The sequence below is a fragment of the Pochonia chlamydosporia genome, chromosome 1 (assembly GCF_001653235.2).
Source record: "Pochonia chlamydosporia 170 chromosome 1, whole genome shotgun sequence".
In the NCBI taxonomy this organism is placed as follows: Eukaryota; Fungi; Ascomycota; class Sordariomycetes; order Hypocreales; family Clavicipitaceae; genus Pochonia; species Pochonia chlamydosporia.
Window position 1 is genome coordinate 4,066,954 of NC_035790.1, and position 21,671 is coordinate 4,088,624.

The following is a 21,671-nucleotide window of genomic DNA, read 5'->3' on the forward strand; positions in this document are numbered from 1 at the left end:
GTGTTGCAGGAACTGTTAAAGCTCGTGGAACAACACATGTTCAGTTATTTTCCGTCACATTGCTAGTACTAGTATCAACATTGCGGAGAACAAAAGCTTTGGTTCGGATTGTCGCCGACGTAAGCGGATCTTTGATAGCCCACATTGCCGGGGTAAGGGAAGAAGAGAAAAGACTGGATGAAAGAAATAAAATGAGAAATGCAAACACATGCACACAAAAGCTAAAATGTGAAAACTGCAAAAATTTCAAGGCAAGGGACGCTTGTTTGCTTCCCAGCATAAAGTGGCCATGCCACACATGGCAGGTGAAGCCCCAGAACACCAGTGGGAGACGAAGAGAAGGCCGCTAGAGAGTTTGAGAGTGTCAATCCCAAGGTCGCATTCTCACCCTCCTTGCCTTCAAGCCCCCGAGGTTTGTTTCGGATATCTAGGTGTGCGTAGTACTGCTCCGTACTAATGCTGACCCTTGGCAAAACAGCAAAGATCACCACATATCAGCAGCTTCTTCACCGGATAATTAGGTCACCGGTTAGTCTGAATCGCTACACAATCGGTATTGCTTTCATTGGTGGCTCCCCCCTCCCATTGACTTGCATTTGGGAAAGGAGGGGATGGATATTTGGATAAATCCAGAGATATCGACTGTAGCTGGCTGGGTGGCTCGTCCAGGAGAAACTAGCGTATTATTCCGAGACAATGCGGGCTAATTGTATGGAGTACCGTGCCATCCATGGCTTTTGTTTGTGCTCTTTCATCTGTCATGGCGGGGGCCCTTGGCCAGGCGCCGGGTTAAAGATGCTGCGATGAGGGGCTAAATTGGCTTTTAACAGACGCCCCATGGTCAGTGCAGAGAAACATCGTCGTAAATATAGAAGCGGCAGATTAAAAAGATGAAAAGAAGTATGATCATCGCCGTTCTGTAGATAAAAATAATAACCCTGTGCTGTTCGTGTTGTGTTTGTGTGGGCCATCTTGATGGCGGAGAAAAGGTGGCGATTTATCATGGACCAGTTCGAAACATATCCAGTCGGGTTTGACATCAAAACCTCTCAATCTCCATGCCCTGGGCCTAACAGCAAATGTGCCGCCGCCGCGTGTTTCTCTGCTCAAGCTACTTGACCTCCTCACGACCGGACTCGGTTGAGGGTCACACTGACCATGCACGGTATGGAGTGCCAGACAGAAATCGGTTGCGTTGGATCCTACTCTGTATTACATGAAGACTCGGCTTCGGGTCAGTGTTGGTCGAAGTAGTACCGGCGTACTGCAGATCTCGTAAATGATAGGGCTCAAGTGAAGCTGTGTCTTTCTGCATCAGTCAACCACTCAACTGGAGTAAAACATTGCGTCTGTGTCTGTGTCCTCTGTGCAGAGTAGTACGCATGTTGGTTGTGGATAAGAAAGCAACGGCCAACATGCATACCAAGACATGGGGGTTTGCCTCGCTCGTTTGTCTTTACGGCCGAGACGATGGCCCTGGAGGCGGGGCAGAAGTGTCGGAAAGGTGATATTGAGTAGCTATCATTGAACCCAATTCTTCAAATTGATTGTTTCCCGAGATCGCACAGCATTTCAACTCCGAAACCCGCGCTTTCTTCAGAGCTGTATTCGGAAGATGTGCTCGTTCCGATGACCAGGAGCTTTGACAAAGGACGAGGACAGCCAAGTACCAAGTGGTATAAATGATGTCAACGAGCAACAGCTGTGCGTACCTGGGCACCTAAGTAGGTAGTCATGGCTCGCGAGCTACAACTAACAAGAAGAAGAGCAGCGGAATACCACCTTCTTCACTTTTCAGCGACCCCCTGTTGACTGTGTCGTGGAAGATCTTGGGGTTCTGATGGTACAGTTTTATTTGCAGATTGAACTCTTTCCTCTTTCAGCGGCCTCTCCGTTATGGACATAGCCGGCGTGGGAAGAACGGGCCAACTGTGTGGCTGATATTGTTTGCTGGAAGTCGACAAGATGCTCCCGTCCCCCTCCTTGCCCTGTGACTGGTCACTTTTCCGAGGCCGAGGTCCGGGAAAGAGACGACGATGGTTTACAGAGCCCACTGCTAAAACACCACTACTGTTGTGCCATGCCGTGGTTCAAGTTTTACGGTATCGCGCGAGCGCCAAGTCATCATCGTTGTTAGTTGAAACTCTCACAAGCCTTGACGGCCGTGGTAAAAATGAACACCAAGTGTCTCCTGCCAATGCGACCGGCTAGTCCAGCTGACAAGACTCTGAGGACTGTGTCAGCAAGTGCGCTCAGGTCTCACGGAAACTCCCGTTCCTTTGAACACAGAGTTTCAGCGAACCCTTTACCGACGGTGACAGCGCTCTAGCCGGGATGTTTGATGAGAATGATGAAGATGATGACGACCGGTCAGGGCGACAGTATCCTTGCTATGGTTTGGAGAGATCTAGTGGCCAGCAGGTGCTCGTAATGTGCCGTGGTGCAGTGTCCATTTTTCCATGCGGCTGCATGACGGTATCGCTAGCTTTGTCCTGATTAGGCAGCCCAAGAAGGTTTCCGCCTCGATGCCCCAGCAGGCGACTCCGCCAACGATCTGGAGGGAAAGGATGGAAAAGGCACACCATCAAGAGGGGTTTTTGGGGGAAACATCGCAGGTCGGGTGGAAAGCTTGATTGCTGATCTGTGGTCCGCGGCGCGCCCTCCGCCAGAAATGACCAGAAAGGAGTTTGGTGTGAGATTCGGTCGACATCCATCCAGACTGCAGCTAAATGGCGCAATCATATTCGAACCGCAAATTTGGCTCAGCAAGACCAAGTAAGTCGGAGCAATCAGAGTCCTCTCCAACAGGGAGGCTTCAGGTACACACCTGGCGACGGTGACCTGTTTTCCGGGGGATATCCTCGCCATGTTCATGGTACAAATGCGTCTTGGAAGACCTGCTCCGTACCATGGGACTCGGGTCGTGCTTGGCAACTCCTTGGCACCATATGCAGGATCCTTGGACGCCCTGGGGGCCATGCGGCGGCGGAGGCGCCCATTCAATGTGGTCGCACGAGGACTCGGCCATGGACAGACGGCCTGAACGGGGGTCAATGACAAGATGGGGACCAGCGACTGCACCAAGATACGGCGCAACTGACCTGTACCGACGGGCGGGCACCAGGAGAAGTTAGGCGTACTTGGCTAGGGTTGGCTGTTGGTTGCCTGTGATATGTCATCCTTCGCCACCACCCCTGCTTCAAATGTGCGAGAGCCGACCGAGTGCCTGCTTGTCTTGGTCTGGTTGGATTTGGGTCCATGCACCTTTGATACTGGTCAGCCATGGGGGCAAGCCAAGTTTTGTGTCCACATACATGTTCGAGCGCATGTACTTCACGTAATAGTGTTAGAGGCCCCCCTTGGATTTGAAAACAAAAAACAAAAAGTCCTAATCTTGAGGAAATATCCCTGGATTTGGTGTTGTTGGTTCCGCCGGAACATATGTGACGCGAAATTTCCCACAAACCTTCATCACCCTCATTGGAAAGTCTCTGAACCTTTTGGTCTGGTGGCTTTCTGCATGTAACTCCAAACAGGGGGGGACCCCCGACCGATTCGGCCGAGGCGCTGGCGTCGCCGACGGATCGTCTGCAGTCCCGGGTCAACTGAAGGGCTATGGGTGCATTCTGGCCGCCCAGTAATGTTGGGTAAGTTTGCCGAAGTGAAATTGATTGCGCAAGAGAAGAGAGCCTTCGTTGCCGTAATTCCGCTGATTCACACACCCTCTTGGCTGAGAAGGACACCCCAATCGCCGCTCGACTGCATGAGCTGGACGTTCGGAGTAGTCTGCACCGTTTTAACATGGGCGCTTCGCTGCAGCTTGGGAACACCAAGATTCAGCTTTTGTGTCTCATTACGACTTCAGAGTTAGCGACCAGGTGGAAAACCAGATTCAGCAAGTTGGCCGATGGGACAAACACACCAGAAACCGACCCGGCATCTCGCATGCATAGTCCCATGTTCATTTCGATAATGTGTCCTGCGTGGTCCGTTTTCTACAGGGACGTAGTCAGTGGTAGTATAAGCAGCCTGTCATCAGCATGCCGTCAGGTGGGAAGCAATAGTCACTCAGGTTGCCGCAAGCTTGAAATTGCAGCCTACCTCTATCAATTATCCACACCCGAAACGCGTAGGCCGTGAACGCAAACAAGCAGAATGGTGGCACGAGCTGGCCATTCCGAAGATTTCGAGCCGAAGCCGTTTTGCTTGCTTGGAGAGAAGGGGTGATTTGGAGCCCACGGTTGCTAGCACTGGCTGTAAATGGCCCCAGTCGATTCTAGGTCATCCTCGTCTGCCTCATAACTACTTCTACCAGCACTGGCAGGGACAATGCAATAGCAGCCTGTGTTAGATGAGAATCGGACGTGTATCGTTCATCATACTCAGGTGATCGTCCATCCATTCGCTGCTTTTTTCCTGTCGCCCCCGAAAAAAACTGGTCGGGGCCTTGTTGCTCAAAGCCTCAATCTCTCGGCCGTTCATCATCAGGTGGTCCCCACTCCATGCACATTCCGATGGGGCCACCTGGAGAACAGAGCTTGGGCTTGGGAGGACTAGTTTGTGTAATTCGACGAAGAAAGGAAAGGAGGAAAAAAAAAAAAGACTTGAGTAGACCGGACCACGGACTGGCTGGGGACGACATGCAAGAAACTGGAGAACAGTCAACCATCTTTGATTGACATGGGACAAGATGCAAATCTTGGTTGCAGGGACTTCCATGTCGACTCGCCTCGCGCCCCAGTGGACGGAGCTGACTTGGGCAAGTGCGCACCAGAGCAACAGGCGCACCTGGCGCACTTGCCAGCTGGAGCTTGCTGTCCATACCCACCAGCCAGTTGACCAGACGAGACCAGACAGTGACTTTGCTTGACTGGCCCTTGGCGCTCGCTGTGCTAGACCAGACCAGACATGATGTGCTCAGGTCAGCGGACCGTTGGAGCAAATAATGCAAACGTATTAGGGCCAACTATTTGACTAGTACCAGACTCCATCACAGCACAAGACTTTCCCCAATACTACTCTGTACGCTGCGTCGTAATCTTGATCTCGTGCACCATCATTTCATGCTCATGTTCCGTTCGGGTTAAGCCTTGGTTTGGGCCTTGGGGATCTTCCAGCCAGGAAGCCGCGACCAACTGAGTCCACTTTCGATCACCCAGTGCCTGTGTTGCTCCTGCCCGCTCCTGCTTAGAATCGCTTCCGTCCAGTCCAGTCTGGTCCTCCTGCAGCTGCAGCCCAACGACGACATCCCTTTTCTCTCGCTCTCTGTCTCTCATCTCACTTTTTGATCCTTGCTCATCCTGTCCAAAATATCAGACCAGACTCAGTCTTCCCACATTCCCACCCTGTTGACGCTTCCAGACGCATGTTGGCTGCTGCCTGTTGTGCGAGTGCAGCACGAATATCGGCCGCTTTTTGCTCTCTCGGCCGACACGTCTTGGGTGCAGGCCGAAACTTCCCACGCCTCTCGTACTTTGTCTCCATTCTAGCTCGACTCCGTTTCAAACTAGTGGCAGGCATTCGTTGTCGCTCGACCCACACAACCTTGTTCGCTGGCTCCAAGTTACCTTGGCTTGGTTTGCCTTGTCCGACCAGAGGCGTGCCACCCTGACCGACCTACACAGACAAACGAGTGCCCCAAGCATACTCGCTATTTTCTACCGGCTGCAATCTTCCCAGCACCAGCGTCTCCTTCCTGCATCTCTTTTTCTTTTGAGCATGGCGGATTTCGACAGGCGCACAAAGTCCAACGGAAAATAACACTAGAACGGAAAAGAAAAAGAAGCTTTTGGGCGCATCGGCGCACTCTGTTTTGCAACCAGACACAATCCGACGAACGACACCGGCAACCCAGCCCACGCTGCCTCCCCTTACACATCGTGGCCTCGACGCACCGACTGCCTGTCATAATTCACTGAAACGACCTCGTCCTACCGCTTGATTTGACTTGATACTCTATTCTGGTCCTTGTCCGCCTCTTCCACCAGCATATCGACGTACAGAGCTTGTCCACGGGACGATGACCTAATGACTTGGCAGTACGACATCAAAATCTGCCATCCTCGACTTGACCATTGCGCCGCTGTACCCGCCACCCACGACCAGCTACACCGCTCGAAATTGGACATGAGAGATATATTTACGGTGAAAAACGAAAACCTTTCGACTGCGATGCATGCCTTTCCAATGTCTGGAGACGCTGCCACAGCGGCCCCGGCCACTCACAAGCCGTCATCGACCGGCTCTAACACCAGCTCATTCGAAAACACTTCCACGCAAATGCGAACACCACCGCAACAACATGCCGTTCATACGCCACCACAAGGAACTGGGGCACAGCCGCTTGGAATTTCACAGCAGCAGCAGCAGCAACAACAACAACAACAGCAAAGAAGTGTTAAGCGACCAAGGCCAGTCAAGTCTTGTACGGAATGTCGGAAGCGGAAACTGCGATGCGACCGTCTTTTACCATGCTCCCAATGTCAAAAGTCCACTCGCATCTGCAAATATGCTGCTGATCATGACCCAGCAAATCTGTCAGACGGCTCCGACACGGAACCGGTAGATATTAATCGACCAAATAAACGCAGCTGTCCACCAGGTACGGCTAATCCGAACAACGTTACGAACAACGACACTGCCACAACGCCCGCCAAAAATGGCGGGTCACCAGGGATGCCGATGCTGGAGGATTTGTCTTTGCGGATGGAGCGATTGGAGAGGCACATGCAGGGCCGTAGTCCTGCCCCAACAGATACCAGTGGTGGCAGAATATTGTATGCGGCTAGCGACACTGTCAGAGGACTTTCGGTCAAGAGCGGCGGTATGACGACTAGATTCTTCGGACAACACAGCCCACGAGTGATGCTGAATGTGGTATGTGATTCCTGTTGTTACAGGGTTTTACGTGGCTTCAAGTACTAAACTCTTCTTTGCTGCTCCTTTAGTTTCCCGAAGCTCGGGCTTATTTAATGGGCCAGCATCGAGGCCACGCATCCGATGACCTTCTCAAAAGTTTTGGATTGTTACATAAACATAGACAAGACGAGCTGCACCTAGCCATGAAGCCCATAACGGTGTTTGTCGATTCTATGATGCCGGTGCAGAAACGCATGACAGACATTTTGCCCAAGAAAGAAATATGTGACCGCCTCGTCACAATGTATTTTGATACCTCGGAGACGATATACAGAATTCTCCATGCAAGAACGTTTTATGATGCTTACAGCAAGTACTGGGACGGCAAGCTTCAGTCTGAGTCCTTCTTACCCCAGCTACTCTGCGTTTTGTCTGTCGCCTCCCGATTTGAAACCAAATCAAGAGGCATGGGCCATGAACGTAGTGAAGGGGTACACATCCCAACAGCGTGCGCCCTGGTTCAAAGCTGGCTGGACAACCTCAAAGGAAAACAGCTCGTCGACATCACCACTGTGCAGGTTCAAGTTTTACTGATACACGCATCAAGAATGATCACACCTAGGCTACAGGACTCATGGAACAAACTGGGCTACGTTTTGCGACTCGCGATGAGCATGGGTATGCATCGAGATCCTACAGAGAGCGACCCTCGAATTCCTGTTTTCTGGGGCGAGATACGGCGCAGGCTCTGGTTCACGTTGGCAGACATGGACCTACACATGTCCATAGCTTGCAATATGCCTGCTTTGCTTCGCGATGGCGACTTCACATGCAAACCGCCAAGAAACCTCAACGATTCTGAGCTCTTCCCGGATATGCAAGACCTCCCCCCGACTCGGCCAATCGACCAGGAGACAGATAATCAGATGCAGGTGTATGCCGCCATAACACTGGCAGCTCGTATGAGAGTAGCGCCACTAGTCAATCGAATTGATTCAATCCGTGACTATTCAGAAGTTTTGGATGTTGGAACAAAATTGGAACGGTTTCTGGACGACATCAACTACATCTTTCCGCGACAAGGATCGTATAGCGTGGATCAAAAGAGCAAACAATGGCGAAGCCGAGTGATTCTCGACATGCATGTGAGACGACCACTTCTGGCGCTGTACCGTCCTTTGGCGCTTGGAGCACCAGATGTCCCAGCGGAAATATCGCGATCGTTTTTGAAATCATCCGTTGTGATTTTGAAATATCTCGATGAGCTGGACCCCACACAACCTTCATACCCAGTGGTAGCGGAGATGTATCACCAAATCTTGAAGCCAGATATCATCTACTGCTCACTGAGTGTCTGCTATTACATTCAATCGGCCGTCCGCCAGAATTCTGATTCTGTCATTTTTAGTCAACATGGCGGGCCGAGTCTGTCGGTCGCACAAGGGGACGACATGTCAATGGTCTCTGCGGAAGTCGTGGTGCCTTGGTCACCTGCGCGGCTGACATCCACCGTTCAAGAGAGTTTGGATCTACTCATCAAGCACATGGGTGGAGGCGACACCAAGGACATATTATGTCTCGCCGCTGTACTTGAAACTGTTAAGACTGCAGAACCCAACGTTCAGGAGGTGACACGGAATCTCTATGCAGTACTGGATGCTTGTCTGAGATCGTCCGGCATACCAAAGGAAAAGCTTCACACAGTTTCAATGGATCACTATGGTGCAGATTCATACATGCACGGCCAACCAGCATATGGATACGCCAATAGTATGGGGTCAGGGGGTTCAGCCAGCAATCTTGCAGGCTGGATTCTCTGGGATGGGTGGGAATGATGGGATCACCACGAGCTTGGTTGTACAATGAAGGTAGCTGGCTAAGCGAGAGGGAAACTGCCGGTGGAGTTTGTGGCTATCTATAAGCATGTCGACAAGAACAAGCCCTTTCAGATTAGGGAAATTTCTTGGATTCGATTTCTTGTTTAATTTTGTTCTTATTCCGGCACAAAACACAGCCTAGCGACATGGGTTGCTGGTGCATAGTGTCCCACACTGCAATTTACAGCCGTGTCGGCCATTTAAGCCTACAGGTCGGCATGATACCATAGTAATGAAGAGCCGGGCTCCAGGAGCTTGATATGGACGAGCCCGGTAACGGGCGCTACGGGTATCTTTTTTTTTTTTGAATTATCATGGCATGGAGCATGAGATATTTTGGAGCAGATGTTGTTGATTTGAGCAGCGTGGCGAATATGGAATAGTCTACGTATGGTGCGTGGCTGTTTACACATTGGATAAAGGATCAATGTCTGGGCAAAGCGATCGAGGGTAACCATTAGAGTGCATATTAGTTGATGATAAAAGATAATTGATACCAAAGCCCATGCTCATGCCTATGATTGAATCATGACTCAGTTTTCCATTCTTTGAGACTGAAGCCACGACAGACACCTTCCCACGAATCCCAAAGCGCCTTGACAGATTTCCCACCAGCTTAAAACCATAACATACATGTATCCATCTACAAACAAGTACGCCTAGTCAATAAGGACAGGCGATTTACCATCCCAAGTGTCCGTCTCAGCCGCCTCAACCATCCACCTCCCCAAAGCGCCTCTATTCGTAGTCGGATTCCACCCACATCCTTTACCATCATCGCTCAAGGCCTCCAAATCCCCGGCTTCCTGTCCATCGACCAGCCTCGCCGCACGGGCTAACACGAACGTAAGACCACTCTGTCGAACAATCTCATCCATGTTATTGTGGCCCTGGAGGGTAAACCGCATGGCGGTGTGTTTGAAAATGAACCGAATGGGCATGGACATGGCCGGCTCCGAGGACCCCGCGCCCATGGACGAATTGACAATGATTTTGGGTAATTTTGATGCGGGAAACGTTGATTTGACGGCTGCTATGAGTGTTTCCATGGTCGATTCGAGAAAGTCGGCTGGAGAGTCTGGTGACAGGGCCGCAAAGGGGCTGTCGGATGTGCGTCGTAGACTGAGAGTTGATATTATTGCCTGGGGAAGTTGGGGGGTGGTGAGCGCCCTTTGGACGTCTGCTTGGGATGTTGGTGTTCCTTGGACGATGGTGAGGTTTGGGTGGGGGGTGAGTGAGGATGGGTTGCGGACAAGTGCGGTGACGGTGTGGTTGTTGGCGAGGGCGGCTTGGAGGGTGAGTTTGCCGTTGCGGCCGGTGCTGCCGGTGATGTAGATGTGCATTTTGAGATGAGGTGGGTGATGTATTGGATGAGTGTGTGAGTGTGAGTGTACAAGTGCATGAGTGTGTGAGTCTGAGTGTATTGTGTATGAGTGGATGGGTGGAAGGGAGGAAGGGACGGGATGATGTTTGTTTATATACATTTTGTGAAGAATTTTTAAGAAAACCTTGGGTGATTTTCTGTATTTGTCACAATTCGGACAATTGTGGTGAGATTCCTCCATACTCGGCCGACGAAGAGATGGCATTCGGAGCCGTGCAACTCGGCCGTGAGGGACGCAAAAATGGTGGGCGTCTTTTTGGAGAGTCGGCGCCGATGTGGGGCTTTCGGGAGCGATGATGCGCCGATTGAGTTTTGTTTTTTTTACAAATTTGCCGCTGTGTAAGCATGGCTGTGGTAGGCTTTGCTTATTTTTCTTACAAGTAAGCTTACGGATGACGGATTAATGGTGTCTATTATGTATATTAGGGTAGTATTGAGAGTGTTGGCGGCGATATTGCATGCCTGTTGGTTAGATGTGTGCAGTCTGTGGAACATTGGAAGGCAGGACACAGTCATGGCCCTCCGGTAAATTGCGCCGGTAAATTGCGCCGGTAAATTGGGGCATCGGCATGGTATGGGGGCTGCGGAAAAAGTAATGATGCGATTGGGGGCATCTTCACGGGAATCAGGAATTGGCAATTGAATGATTAGTTATTATGCTGGTCGGTTTGTCGGTTTGTTAACAAGTGGTGCTTGGGGCGAATGAGGCGAATGAGGCGGGATGGCGGACGGGCTTCGTTTGTCCGACGGTCCGGCCAGGGTGCTGATTTCCACGGGGTTTGTTCAATGTTTGCTGGGAAGGGTGATGTCTGGTGTGGCGGTGGTCACTGGTCACAATGTCTGGCTGGCACTGGCACTGGGTCTTGTCTGGTTGAATGTTGCTGCTCGGTTAGTGCGGGAGTGGCCTGAGCCTCCCCCGCCTTTGGGGAGCAGAGCCTCGGTAACTGTCTGGTGCAGTGTGTCCAGGTTTGAACATTGAATGCCATGAATTTTGCACCTTGAGTGCAGTATTGAGTGTGATTAAAAGCTGCGTGGGAGTTGTTATGCATTTGGTGCACTTGCAATGTATCGGCATTATGTGAAATGACTTTTGGTGTCAAGTGAATAAAGCGATGCAGCAATAAACGCAGTTGGATGAAGCATTGTGACGGCTCAATTACCATTTACCAAATGTCTGGTAGGCTTGATGGACTGAAGACCAGCCAAAGGGCGTGCTGCTTGTGGTGCAGCTATTGATTGCTGGCTGGGCATTCAACGTCAATCCGCTCAAGTTCGAATTGACCTCGGCACTTCCCCTTCCCAGCGCTACCCTAGCCCAGAACCAATCCCCATACAACTTACAAGTCTCGTACCCAGTGGCTCACTGCTGCGAGGCCAAGTTGGGCAAGCACAGCGGCCGCTCCTGCTCTGGTCTTCGGCTCCCCGCATTCCACCAAACTCCAGCCTGCAAATTGCCCGAATTCCGCGCCATGACCGTTTCCCTTCCGCCCCTTGACCACTTCCACATGCAAAGCGAGGACCTTCATAAGTTATGACCCGCCACCGTTCTAATAAATAGAATCCTTCAACCACGCTGTAATTTCTCTACATATAATTACCTCTCTAGCCTGACCTCGCTTCCATACCCTTTGTTTTTCATCCCATATTTGAATCTAGGATATTTCTTCATCGTCGTACAACCGTTGACCGGTTGGATCCAATCTGAGTACTCGATACTCTTGACAGAACTCAACTCAACCTTCCCACCGCTCACGCAAACACACATACACAATGCCTGCCAAGCAAAAGTCGCCCGTCTACGTCCTGGGCGTGGGCATGACCAAGTTCATCAAGCCCCGCGGCCTGGTCGACTACACCGAGCTCGGTTTCGAGGCCGGTGTCAAGGCTCTCCTCGATGCCCAGATCAACTACGACGACGTCGACCAAGGTGTCGCCTGCTACTGCTACGGTGACAGCACCTGCGGTCAGCGTGTCTTTTACCAGTTTGGCATGACCAAGATCCCCGTCTACAATGTTAACAACAACTGCTCTACCGGTAGCACTGGTCTGGCCATGGCCCGCACCTTTATCGCCAGCGGCGCTGCCAACTGTGTCATGGTTGTCGGTTTCGAGAAGATGATGGCTGGTAGCTTGCAGAGCTTCTGGAACGACCGGGAGAACCCCATTGGAACCACCGTCAACATGATGGTCGAGACCCGAGGATTTGAGCCTGCTCCCGGTGCTGCTCAGATGTTTGGCAACGCGGGTCGCGAGTACATGGAAAAGTATGGTGCCAAGCACGAGGACTTTGCTGAGATTGCTCGCGTCAACCACGCACACTCTCCCAAGAACCCCTACTCTCAGTTCCAGCAGGTCTACACCCTCGAGCAGATCATGCAGGCCCCCAAGATCTTCGACCCTCTCACCAAGCTTCAGTGCTGCCCTACCTCTGATGGCGGTGCCGCTGCCATTCTCGTCTCACAGGAATTCCTCGACGCCCGCCCTCACCTCAAGGCTCAGGCTGTCGAAGTTGCTGGACAGTGCCTGGCCACTGATGCGCCTAGCCTGTTCTCCCGCAGCTCCATTGACTTGATGGGCTACGAGATGACCCAGCACGCCGTCAAGACCGCCATGGGCGAGGCCGGCATCACCCCCAACGATGTCAAGGTCGTCGAGCTGCACGACTGCTTCAGTGCCAATGAGATGGTTGTCATTGATGCCCTCGGCCTCAGTGAGAAGGGCAAGGCCCACGAGTTGGTCCGCCGTGGCGACATCACCTACGGTGGCAAGTACATCATTAACCCGTCTGGCGGCCTCATCTCCAAGGGCCATCCTCTAGGCGCTACTGGTATTGCGCAGTGCGCCGAGCTCGTCTGGCACCTGAGAGGATGGGCCAACAACCGTGCCGCTCCTGATACCAAGTACTGCCTGCAGCACAACCTGGGCCTCGGAGGTGCCGTCGTTGTCACCGTCTACCGCCGCGCTGATGGCAAGGTTGCCACTGAACTGGACAATGCCACGGTTGGTAAGCTCAACGGCCTGGGGTACAACCCTGCTGTTGAGGCCAAGGGCTTCACCAAGGAGCAAGCGGCTACTGTTCGCAGCAAGACTGCCTCTAGCGAATGGGCCTTGTCCGACACCCAGGAGAAGGTTCTTCAGGCTCAGCTGTAAAAAGGGACTGATTTGGGATGTGATACTTAAAACGGAGAAACGGAGAATGCATGAAAAAGGGGTGCATTTAATTTGTTATGAATTGTAACAGTAGGAATTTAGTTGATGATGAGTTGAGTATAATGATCGATATCTGCATATGTAGACTGGAAGTGAAGCTGGCAGACTTTTATATACCATTTCTCTCCAATATAGCGTTTTGTATTGCAGAGATGCGGTGGCTTCAACTGGTGATTATATTTGCTTTTTCTGACGTGTTAGTAATGGCTAATAATCACATTCACAGTCCTTTGCGAAATGTGGCTCATTGGTGGTTGCTTTTGGCTAGTGATCAGTGAAGAGACAAAAGTGGGTTCAAGTTGCAGCGTGTTTATACTTTCCCACACAAGAGTCAATGAGTGCGAAGCTGGACCTCTACAACTTGATAGACGCGAACCCGCCATCACATTCGTTGTTTCTTATGCGTCTCCAGCCGATACAGCAAGCACTTGCATCAAATGGGCCCTTTTCAATAACTGATTGAGTTACAATCGCTGCCAGTACCCTTGGAACTTGACCATCGGGCCAGCCGCGCTCAACGCGTCCTACAGTCTTTACTTCACATACACACTTGACAATGGAACTCACATCATTCCACCACTTCAACCGTCTTCCCGCGGAACTTCGTCGCCAGATATACCTAGAGTACCTGCAACCTCTCAACCCACCCACAGTGTACCTCTACAACAAAAACCTTGTCCTCCGGTACATCGACCCAGACGGCGAAGATGAGCGCTACGCCGGCATCTCGCACGACCCCCTCGTGCAAGTCAAGACGCCCCCAAGCATGCACGTCAACTCGGAAGCCCGCGCCATAACCATGTCCTGGGCGCGCTCACAAAACATCCGTCTCTACTTCCGCAAAGAGACAAAGGGCCACATCCTGGTGCGGGCGTGGGAACCGGCCCGCGATCCTCTCTACGTGTCCCGCGAGCAGTGGGAGGAGTTCTGCGAACTGCCCTGGGAGTCGGAGGGCGTGGAGGAGATGGCCGCGTCGGTGAGACACCTCTCTCTTCCGGCGTTCACGGCGTACTACAGCTTCAATGAGCTGGGCGGGTATTTGATGACGTGGTTTACGGGGCTGGAGGTGCTGAGCGCGGTGTGGGGAGAGCTGCCGGACCTGAGGTACTCGCGGACGAAGAGGGTTCCGCGGAGGATGTTGTTGGCGGGGGGGACGGACGATGACGGTACGGACACGGGGGTTGATCCTATGACGGGGGATAGGGAGGAGAGGATTGCGGCGGAGGTGCAGCCTGTTTGGGGGCTGGTGAGGGAGACGGGGGAGGTGGTGAGGATGTGTGTGAGGGATCCGTTGGACGGGACGGTGAGCTGGGAGGAGGGCGAGCTGGAGATGTGGATGGAGGAGGTGGTGGATGCGTTTATGACGGTGGAATTGCCGGAGCATGTGTATGATGTTGAGGAGGAGAGGTTTTTGGTGGAGTTTCGGGCTGTGAGGGCGGAGGGGGGGTGAAGCTGATGTGAGGTGTATTTGATGATGATGATGATGATGTGATTTTGTGTTTAGCGGGTGATTTTTGGTAATTGGTTTGTTGGGAGACATGTCTGAGATAGCTGGTGAGTGATATTGAGCAAGTTTGCGCTCGTTTAAGAGGAAACGGCGTTGCAAAGCGGAAACAGTGATGAAAGTGTTTCAGCTACAGTTGTTGACTTATAACAACGTTGACATCTAGTATGAAAATGTCAGGTAAAGGCGATGGAGTGTTCGGCCCGTTCCGGTCGATCTGGCAAATGCACGATTTTATGCCATGATGAGGCTGTGATGCAGGCCTGCGTGACTGTGACTGAATATGGTAACGGGGTAGGATGGCAGTGATGTAAGCTGCCGAATATCCGAACTTCAATGACATTACCAAGCGTCTAACGGTAACCAAATGTTGCTGCAGATTACGCACAATCACCGCATGTGTGCAAATGAACCCCTGCCGATGACTCCATCGACATGGAAACATTACTGATGAGCATCAGGCTAAAGGGGCGGTACCTGTCCTGTTTCATGTCGCTAAATGGAACATTTGAAGCCATGAGCTTTTCCAGACACAAGGTGTAACGTCTTGCGTCTGCGCGGGACGTGGGCGAGTGAGCACGTTTCAAGAAGGTGATATTAGCGTGTGTTGCGTGCTTCTCTGGTCTAGCTCTGGTTCAACTGCGTCTTTTTCGCGGGGTCCATTGAGGTCCATGCATTTGAGGTACAGTCCAAGTCCATTATTAATGCGCCACATGCACATGCACCAACGACATTCACATCTTCTGCGTCCTCAGCATCTGCATCTATCCTTTTCTACATATATTCCGTCCTGCCCGTCCACAAGCCCAACTCTGTGCATACACACACGTACACTACAGACCACATTTCTGCTACACATCCCACCATGTCAGACCTGCACACCTACGAATTCAACGTCTCCATGAGCTGCGGCGGCTGCTCAGGCGCCATCGACCGTGTCCTCAAGAAACTGGACGGTAAGTCACTATCTCCGTCTAACTGCGCAGGGTGCTAACGCGCACAGGCGTCGAGAGCTACGAAGTCTCGCTGGAGAATCAGACCGCCAAGGTCGTCACCGGACTGCCGTACGAGACGGTCCTGAGCAAGATTGCCAAGACGGGCAAGAAGGTCAATTCTGCGACGGCCGATGGCGTTGAGAAGTCGGTGGAGGTTCCTGCTGCTGCGTGAGGATGTTGATGGGAATAAAATGGCGTATGGATTACTGCATTGAGCGATTCGTTTGGATGGTTGGGGGTGGGGGGTAGTGCGTGTGATGTGGAATGAGATATGAATTGATTTTTTTTTGTTCGCGTTTGGTGTTGTGATGTGCGTGATGGTGATGGTAGCTGGTGACTGGCGGAGGTTTGGAGGAACTAGATGACTTGATTGCGGTTGCGAAGAGTTGGTTGGTATCTGCTGCCACATGTTCTGCGAGACATGATTGCTTAGGAGAACGTTACGCTTCTCGTTATTTTGGACAGGCTAATGGTCGTCTGAGCACAAGACGACACAGGTCACAACGGCATTTAGATACCAGAGAGGAGGTATCAGAGCTTGCTGGACTGCCATTGGAGTTGAAGACGGTGTTGATGTTGCTCAACTAGCCACGATGAGCAGTCTAGCCCCGAAATGCCTGCGGTTGTACAATTCGAATGAGCCTGCCCGACTGGAGGTACAACAGGTTGGTGTTGCGAGTCGTGTCTATGTCGTGGTTCAGCATCGGGAATAGGTGTTGTTGAGTGGTATATTGCTGTGGTGTTCTGTCTAAGGAATATGTACATGATTAGAGAATTTCTCGCGAAGAGGTTGAGCCATGTGGTAGAGATCGTTTTGCAACTTCCCCATGAGCAGTGTGTTCAAGGCTCAATTGCGAAAACAGCGTCCAAGATCATCAGAGAAGACAATCAGATTTCGCAGTCCCTTGACAGAAACATCTTCTTCATCCGGCCGAGAAAGTCACGTACAGAATGCCAAATCTATGCATTTCTCCTCCAAGCAATCACATGCATGAAACTTGACCATTGACAACACAAACGAGCATATCATGCCAGCTATGCATCGATCATCACCGGAACGTGCCACCACCTCCCCTATTACGTGCATATACCCCAGATTGCGCTAACAACAATGTGAATTCACCAAGCTTGTAGAGTGCGCATCCCTTCGAGCGAATGGATGTGCATCGGCGAAAGGGACATGATCCCGCGAATTGACGAGCTTGGTGGGCGCCACTTTTGCGGCGGCGCAACGGATGGGATGAGATGGGATGGGTGAGGCTGCAGCTTGTTAAAGCCGATGGTGTATCAGTACGGGGATGCGATGATTGTCAGAGGTTGGTTGATGGTGTGATCCGGCGGTTATTTCCGGTGTTGGACGTGAGGTGGACTGATCTTAATGATGGATGGCATGGAGCTCAAGACAGCTTTGGAGCTTTGTATAGCTTGGAGCCTGAGGAGACAGATTGGTGAACTGTGTTGAACCATTGAAAGTATCCAGTGTCTATTGTCCATTAAATACAAGTTAAACATGGTCAATTGCCATTAGCAAAAGAAACACTCACGCAACATGATTCCTCAATTCTCAAACCGTCATCCATCAAGATGACTCCCCGCATCATCCATCAAGTTCCTCCATGTCAGTTCCATCCATCACACCACCAACAACTACAGCTACCCACCGGCATAATAACCACGTACAAGTGCCAATCAATAGCCCAATTCCATTCAATGTTCCCCTCAGCCAGACCAATCCATCATCTCACCTCAACCCACTAATGCATCACCTTCTTCCCTTTCACCTAGCGCCCATCACCATCACACCTTTGCCTCTCATCCACGCACCACATTCTCCCCCATCTCCAATCTCCTAGATCCCAACACCCCTCGTGGCGTGTGAGACGCAGAAAGCCAGAAAAGCGGACGACAGGCTTCGGGAATGGCAATCCGTGGCTCCATCTCCGCCAAAACAAGGTTTGGCGTCGCCCCGATGTATCCGTTGCATGCGGCGAAAACAGCCAACGTAGGCGGGCCGTTTACTTCCATGACCCGTGGGGAAGATTCACGTCGCTATTTTCCCTTGCTTTTTTGCTTCTTATCTCGGGTATTGGGAGGTTGTATGGTTCCGCTTCGGTCCTGATCTGGGCTTGTGTTTTCGATGGGGAGACGCCACGGTCGAATGTTGCGAGAGCTAGCTTACAGGTAGAGTTTACTATATAAACGGCATTCCATCACATTTAACTTCCTGTTGTTTCCTCGTCTCATTGTGCTTACATTGTTTAAGTCTATTCTTCATTCATTACCAACACTGACACATGCAAAATGACCATTTCCAAAATCCCCTCCGAGCAGTGGGCGGCGGTGGTAGAAAAGACAGGCGGACGTACGTTTCTCTACTTTCCCCCAAATGTCCAATCACTTACCACTCTACAGCTGTCGTGTACAAACGAATCCCCGTAAAGCAACCCGGCCCAGATGAAGTGCTCATCAACGTAAAATTCTCAGGCGTCTGCCACACCGACCTCCACGCCATGATGGGCGACTGGCCGCTCGCCACAAAACTCCCCCTCGTGGGCGGCCACGAAGGAGCAGGCGTTGTCGTCGCCCGCGGCGATCTCGTCAAGGACATCGAGATTGGCGACCACGCCGGCATCAAGTGGCTGAACGGGTCGTGTCTCAACTGCTCGTACTGCAATGTCGCTGACGAGCCGCTGTGCACAAAGGCCCAGCTGTCGGGGTATACCGTCGACGGGTCGTTCCAGCAATACGCTATTGCCAAGGCAGCTCATGTGGCCCGTATTCCTAAGGAGTGCGACCTCGAAGCCATTGCTCCCATTTTGTGTGCAGGAATCACAGTGTACAAGGGCTTGAAGGAATCTGGCGCCAAGGCAGGAGAGTCAGTTGCCATTGTAGGTGCGGGCGGCGGTCTAGGAAGCCTGGCGTGTCAGTATGCCAAGGCTATGGGCTTCAAGATTATTGCTATTGACGCGGGCGCTGAGAAGAAGGACATGTGTATGAAGCTGGGGGCGGACACGTTTGTCGATTTCACGACGTCCAAAGATCTTGTTTCTGAGGTCAAGGCCGCGAGTAACGATGGTCAGGGGCCTCATGCCGTTCTTCTCGTTGCGGTTACTGAGAAGCCTTTCCAACAGGCTACTCAGTACGTGCGGTCTCGGGGTGTTGTCGTGTGCATTGGCTTGCCGGCTGATGCGAAGCTGTCTGCCCCCGTCTTCGATACCGTCATTCGCATGATCAATATTAAGGGGAGCTATGTTGGCAACCGCGCTGATACCGCCGAGGCTATTGAGTTCTACCGCAGGGGTTTGATCAACGCTCCGTTTAAGACTGTCGGTCTAAGTCAGTTGCAAGATGTTTTCAAGTTGATGAAGGAGGGCAAGATTGCTGGACGATATGTGGTCGATACGAGCAAGTAATCCTGCAAAGCAAGGTCATTTTTTTTTTTTTTTTTTTTTAAATTTTCATTTCAACACGTTTGTTTTCGCAATGAAGGGTTTCGCCTAAAGCAATGCTTGTAGACTGACGATGCAAAGTTATGGAAGGCTGGTGGTGGAAGCAAGGCGTGAGGAGTTGACAATCTAGTGGGACACATTGTAGGCGCGAGTTGGCTATCATGAGCCGTTGCAACGCATTTAATAATTGCAAACGTCATTGAATAAAGTCTAAAACGGGTGAGCTTAGGTGAACATCAAACTTGATGTCCTCTAGATGTATTGCGCCACAACGGATGCCTACGATAACCCAATTAGTCACTCGAGCCTGATGACGAGCTCGTATGAAGAATAAGTGTTTGCTTGTATTTTCAATTCAACCTACCGCCCACCCTAGTTTGACATTGGTTGGACCATCTGCACTAACCCTACACCGTAACCTGGTCGGTAAGCACCAGCGCTTTTACTCTTGAGAATCCATTTAAAATCATCTTGAATTGCTCTATCAACGTCGTGCGAGAAATCCCTTTATGAGCCTCCAGGTCCCCCCAACAAGGCAAATCTCCGCACAATGCTCGGTCCATATTCTTGATACTGCGGCAAACTGTTAGCGGCGCTTCCCCATTTCAGCGTCATACAGGTCGGTGTATCTACTTACCTCTGCCTTGGTGTGGCAGTAAGATCGGAATTCCGGAGTTTGTCCAAGCAAACTGCCACCAAACCATGGGCCGTGTCGTTGTCGCTTATGGGTGATAACTTGAACGTCGAGTCCTCCACTACGGGCACCTCCACTACGAACCTCGCTTGCTCGAATTCTGGCATCTACAAGATGCTTAATATCTCTCTGCAACCGTCTGCCAAAATCTTTGTAAAGGGTACTTCCTCCCGACAGCACGATGTTCTTGTATAAGCCGCGGCGCACGTCAATGGGCGATTGTTGGATGACTCCGTCGACGACAACGGGCAAAGGCGTGAGGAAGTCGGAGCTGTAAATTTCTGGGTTGAAGAAGATCTCGGGAGCTAAGAATCGTTCGTATCCGACGTCGACGCTGACTTGGCGGCCTCCGGGATGGGTGACGACGTGCTTGGCAAATCGCTCTCGATCCTGGTCGTACTTGGCAAATTCTTTGACAATGTCCGGGCACACATAACAGTATTCCTCTTTAATGTCCTGAGCCGTCTTGAGCGACGAGTCGGGTTCGCCACGGTCTCGAAGCAGCGACTGCACGAAATAGGTGATATCTCGACCGGCAATCGGGATGGACTTGATAGACGATCCAATCACATAGCCCTCGGCGACGGGAATGACGTGAGTAACACCGTCTCCAGAGTCAACGACGGTACCTGTCAAGGATCTGTCGGTAACCTTAGAGGATGTCCAGGAGGCAGCAAGAGCGAGCACAGCTTGCACGGCAATGTACATGCCAGCGCAGTTGAATGATTCGAAGAAAATCTCGGCCGTGTTCTCTCGGTTCTCCGGAGGATTCAGGGGCTGCTACAAGTTAGAACTGGCACTTTGTAGGGAAATCAGGCTGTAGAAGTTTCGGTATGAGGCTCACAGGCTCGGTCAGTAAAAAGTAATGATCCTCAGGCTCGACTCGCAGGTACTTGAAGATGGAGTTTGACCAGAATCGTTCCATGTGATCCTAGAAAGTCGGTTAGCTTAAGTTGTTTAGACGTCCAAAGTTGCACATACCCAATTCTCTATTTGGCCGTGTCGAATAGGGTAGTGAAGGCCGTATCCTATGACCTGTAAGCCACGAGCCCATTTCGTCAGATTTGCCCAGTAGGCACATACCCGGCCCCGAAGCAGCGCTAATTGCCTCATCGCCAATATAAAAGTCAAGGTCCTCGGTTCCTCGTTTCGAGCTCAAGTGACCACCCGGGCCAGCACCTCCAGTAAGAAACGAAGGCTTGTTCGCGACAGCCGGACGACCAGACCCGGAACCACCGCTACCCCCGGTAGGACCTTTCGTGGCGATAGCGGTCGGGAAAACGAAGGACGGAGAATCATTACCGGCGAAACCTGGACATCTCGAGTCAATTGACGTTGCAGCTACAAATCGATTTCGTTCTTACCGAGCTTGGAGAATCCCGTGCCGCTGTGTTGCGTCAGATCAGTATGCTTTGTTATACATCGTGTGCGTTTCTCGGCGGGGAGCGGGGAAGACAGCGCTGATTGACTTACTTGTCCATGACAACGGCGGGGGTTTGGTTCGCCATGGTGAAGGAGTGCGGCTGCGAATGCGCGCGACGGAGGATGAGAAGCAGAGGTAGGGGGAGGACAAAGATGAGGTGAGGAGAGAAGACGGTGATGCCAAATGAGCCCGTTGGCTTGTCGTCACCTCAGCAGTCAGGGTGGGGGGTGGATACACAGCGAGACTCCAGAGTCCAGAGTCCAAGGTGAGAGACCAG

At 51.7% G+C, this 21,671-nt stretch overlaps 11 protein-coding genes across 11 annotated transcripts; 6 read left to right on the plus strand and 5 right to left on the minus strand.

Moving 5' to 3' along the window:
• Positions 1-5,295: 5,295 nt before the first annotated feature.
• VFPPC_18759 (hypothetical protein) lies at positions 5,296-5,701 on the minus strand (the record flags this gene model as incomplete). Its single annotated transcript, XM_022430325.1, has 2 exons — positions 5,296-5,616; positions 5,666-5,701. 2 exons carry the CDS (start codon positions 5,699-5,701, stop codon positions 5,296-5,298), a joined length of 357 nt encoding a protein of 118 aa, XP_022285931.1.
• A 485-nt stretch (positions 5,702-6,186) lies between these two features.
• Positions 6,187-8,693, plus strand: VFPPC_01043 (Zn2Cys6 transcription factor; the record flags this gene model as incomplete). The annotated part of the gene is made up of 2 exons (XM_018280941.1): positions 6,187-6,876; positions 6,948-8,693. The coding sequence occupies 2 exons, from the start codon at positions 6,187-6,189 to the stop codon at positions 8,691-8,693; spliced, it is 2,436 nt and encodes an 811-aa protein (XP_018149376.1).
• Positions 8,694-8,941: 248 nt separating this feature from the next.
• Positions 8,942-9,193, minus strand: VFPPC_18758 (hypothetical protein; the record flags this gene model as incomplete). The annotated part of the gene is made up of 1 exon (XM_022430324.1): positions 8,942-9,193. The coding sequence occupies one exon, from the start codon at positions 9,191-9,193 to the stop codon at positions 8,942-8,944; it is 252 nt and encodes an 83-aa protein (XP_022285932.1).
• A 201-nt stretch (positions 9,194-9,394) lies between these two features.
• VFPPC_12973 (NADH(P)-binding domain-containing protein) lies at positions 9,395-10,078 on the minus strand (the record flags this gene model as incomplete). The annotated part of the gene is made up of 1 exon (XM_018290750.1): positions 9,395-10,078. One exon carries the CDS (start codon positions 10,076-10,078, stop codon positions 9,395-9,397), a length of 684 nt encoding a protein of 227 aa, XP_018149377.1.
• An 86-nt stretch (positions 10,079-10,164) lies between these two features.
• On the plus strand, positions 10,165-10,416 carry VFPPC_15283 (hypothetical protein; the record flags this gene model as incomplete). The annotated part of the gene is made up of 1 exon (XM_018293036.1): positions 10,165-10,416. The coding sequence occupies one exon, from the start codon at positions 10,165-10,167 to the stop codon at positions 10,414-10,416; it is 252 nt and encodes an 83-aa protein (XP_018149378.1).
• Positions 10,417-11,889: 1,473 nt separating this feature from the next.
• VFPPC_01044 (nonspecific lipid-transfer protein, mitochondrial precursor) lies at positions 11,890-13,269 on the plus strand (the record flags this gene model as incomplete). The annotated part of the gene is made up of 1 exon (XM_018280942.1): positions 11,890-13,269. One exon carries the CDS (start codon positions 11,890-11,892, stop codon positions 13,267-13,269), a length of 1,380 nt encoding a protein of 459 aa, XP_018149379.1.
• Positions 13,270-13,885: 616 nt separating this feature from the next.
• VFPPC_12974 (hypothetical protein) lies at positions 13,886-14,779 on the plus strand (the record flags this gene model as incomplete). Its single annotated transcript, XM_018290751.1, has 1 exon — positions 13,886-14,779. The coding sequence occupies one exon, from the start codon at positions 13,886-13,888 to the stop codon at positions 14,777-14,779; it is 894 nt and encodes a 297-aa protein (XP_018149380.1).
• A 919-nt stretch (positions 14,780-15,698) lies between these two features.
• Positions 15,699-16,000, plus strand: VFPPC_01045 (heavy-metal-associated domain-containing protein; the record flags this gene model as incomplete). Its single annotated transcript, XM_018280943.1, has 2 exons — positions 15,699-15,789; positions 15,837-16,000. The coding sequence occupies 2 exons, from the start codon at positions 15,699-15,701 to the stop codon at positions 15,998-16,000; spliced, it is 255 nt and encodes an 84-aa protein (XP_018149381.1).
• Positions 16,001-18,129: 2,129 nt separating this feature from the next.
• Positions 18,130-19,241, plus strand: VFPPC_01046 (alcohol dehydrogenase I; the record flags this gene model as incomplete). The annotated part of the gene is made up of 2 exons (XM_018280944.1): positions 18,130-18,190; positions 18,241-19,241. 2 exons carry the CDS (start codon positions 18,130-18,132, stop codon positions 19,239-19,241), a joined length of 1,062 nt encoding a protein of 353 aa, XP_018149382.1.
• Positions 19,242-19,291: 50 nt separating this feature from the next.
• Positions 19,292-19,477, minus strand: VFPPC_15284 (hypothetical protein; the record flags this gene model as incomplete). The annotated part of the gene is made up of 1 exon (XM_018293037.1): positions 19,292-19,477. One exon carries the CDS (start codon positions 19,475-19,477, stop codon positions 19,292-19,294), a length of 186 nt encoding a protein of 61 aa, XP_018149383.1.
• A 307-nt stretch (positions 19,478-19,784) lies between these two features.
• On the minus strand, positions 19,785-21,479 carry VFPPC_12975 (actin; the record flags this gene model as incomplete). The annotated part of the gene is made up of 7 exons (XM_018290752.1): positions 19,785-19,850; positions 19,915-20,748; positions 20,816-20,902; positions 20,953-20,999; positions 21,055-21,282; positions 21,336-21,358; positions 21,445-21,479. The coding sequence occupies 7 exons, from the start codon at positions 21,477-21,479 to the stop codon at positions 19,785-19,787; spliced, it is 1,320 nt and encodes a 439-aa protein (XP_018149384.1).
• Between the last annotated feature and the right edge of the window lie 192 nt (positions 21,480-21,671).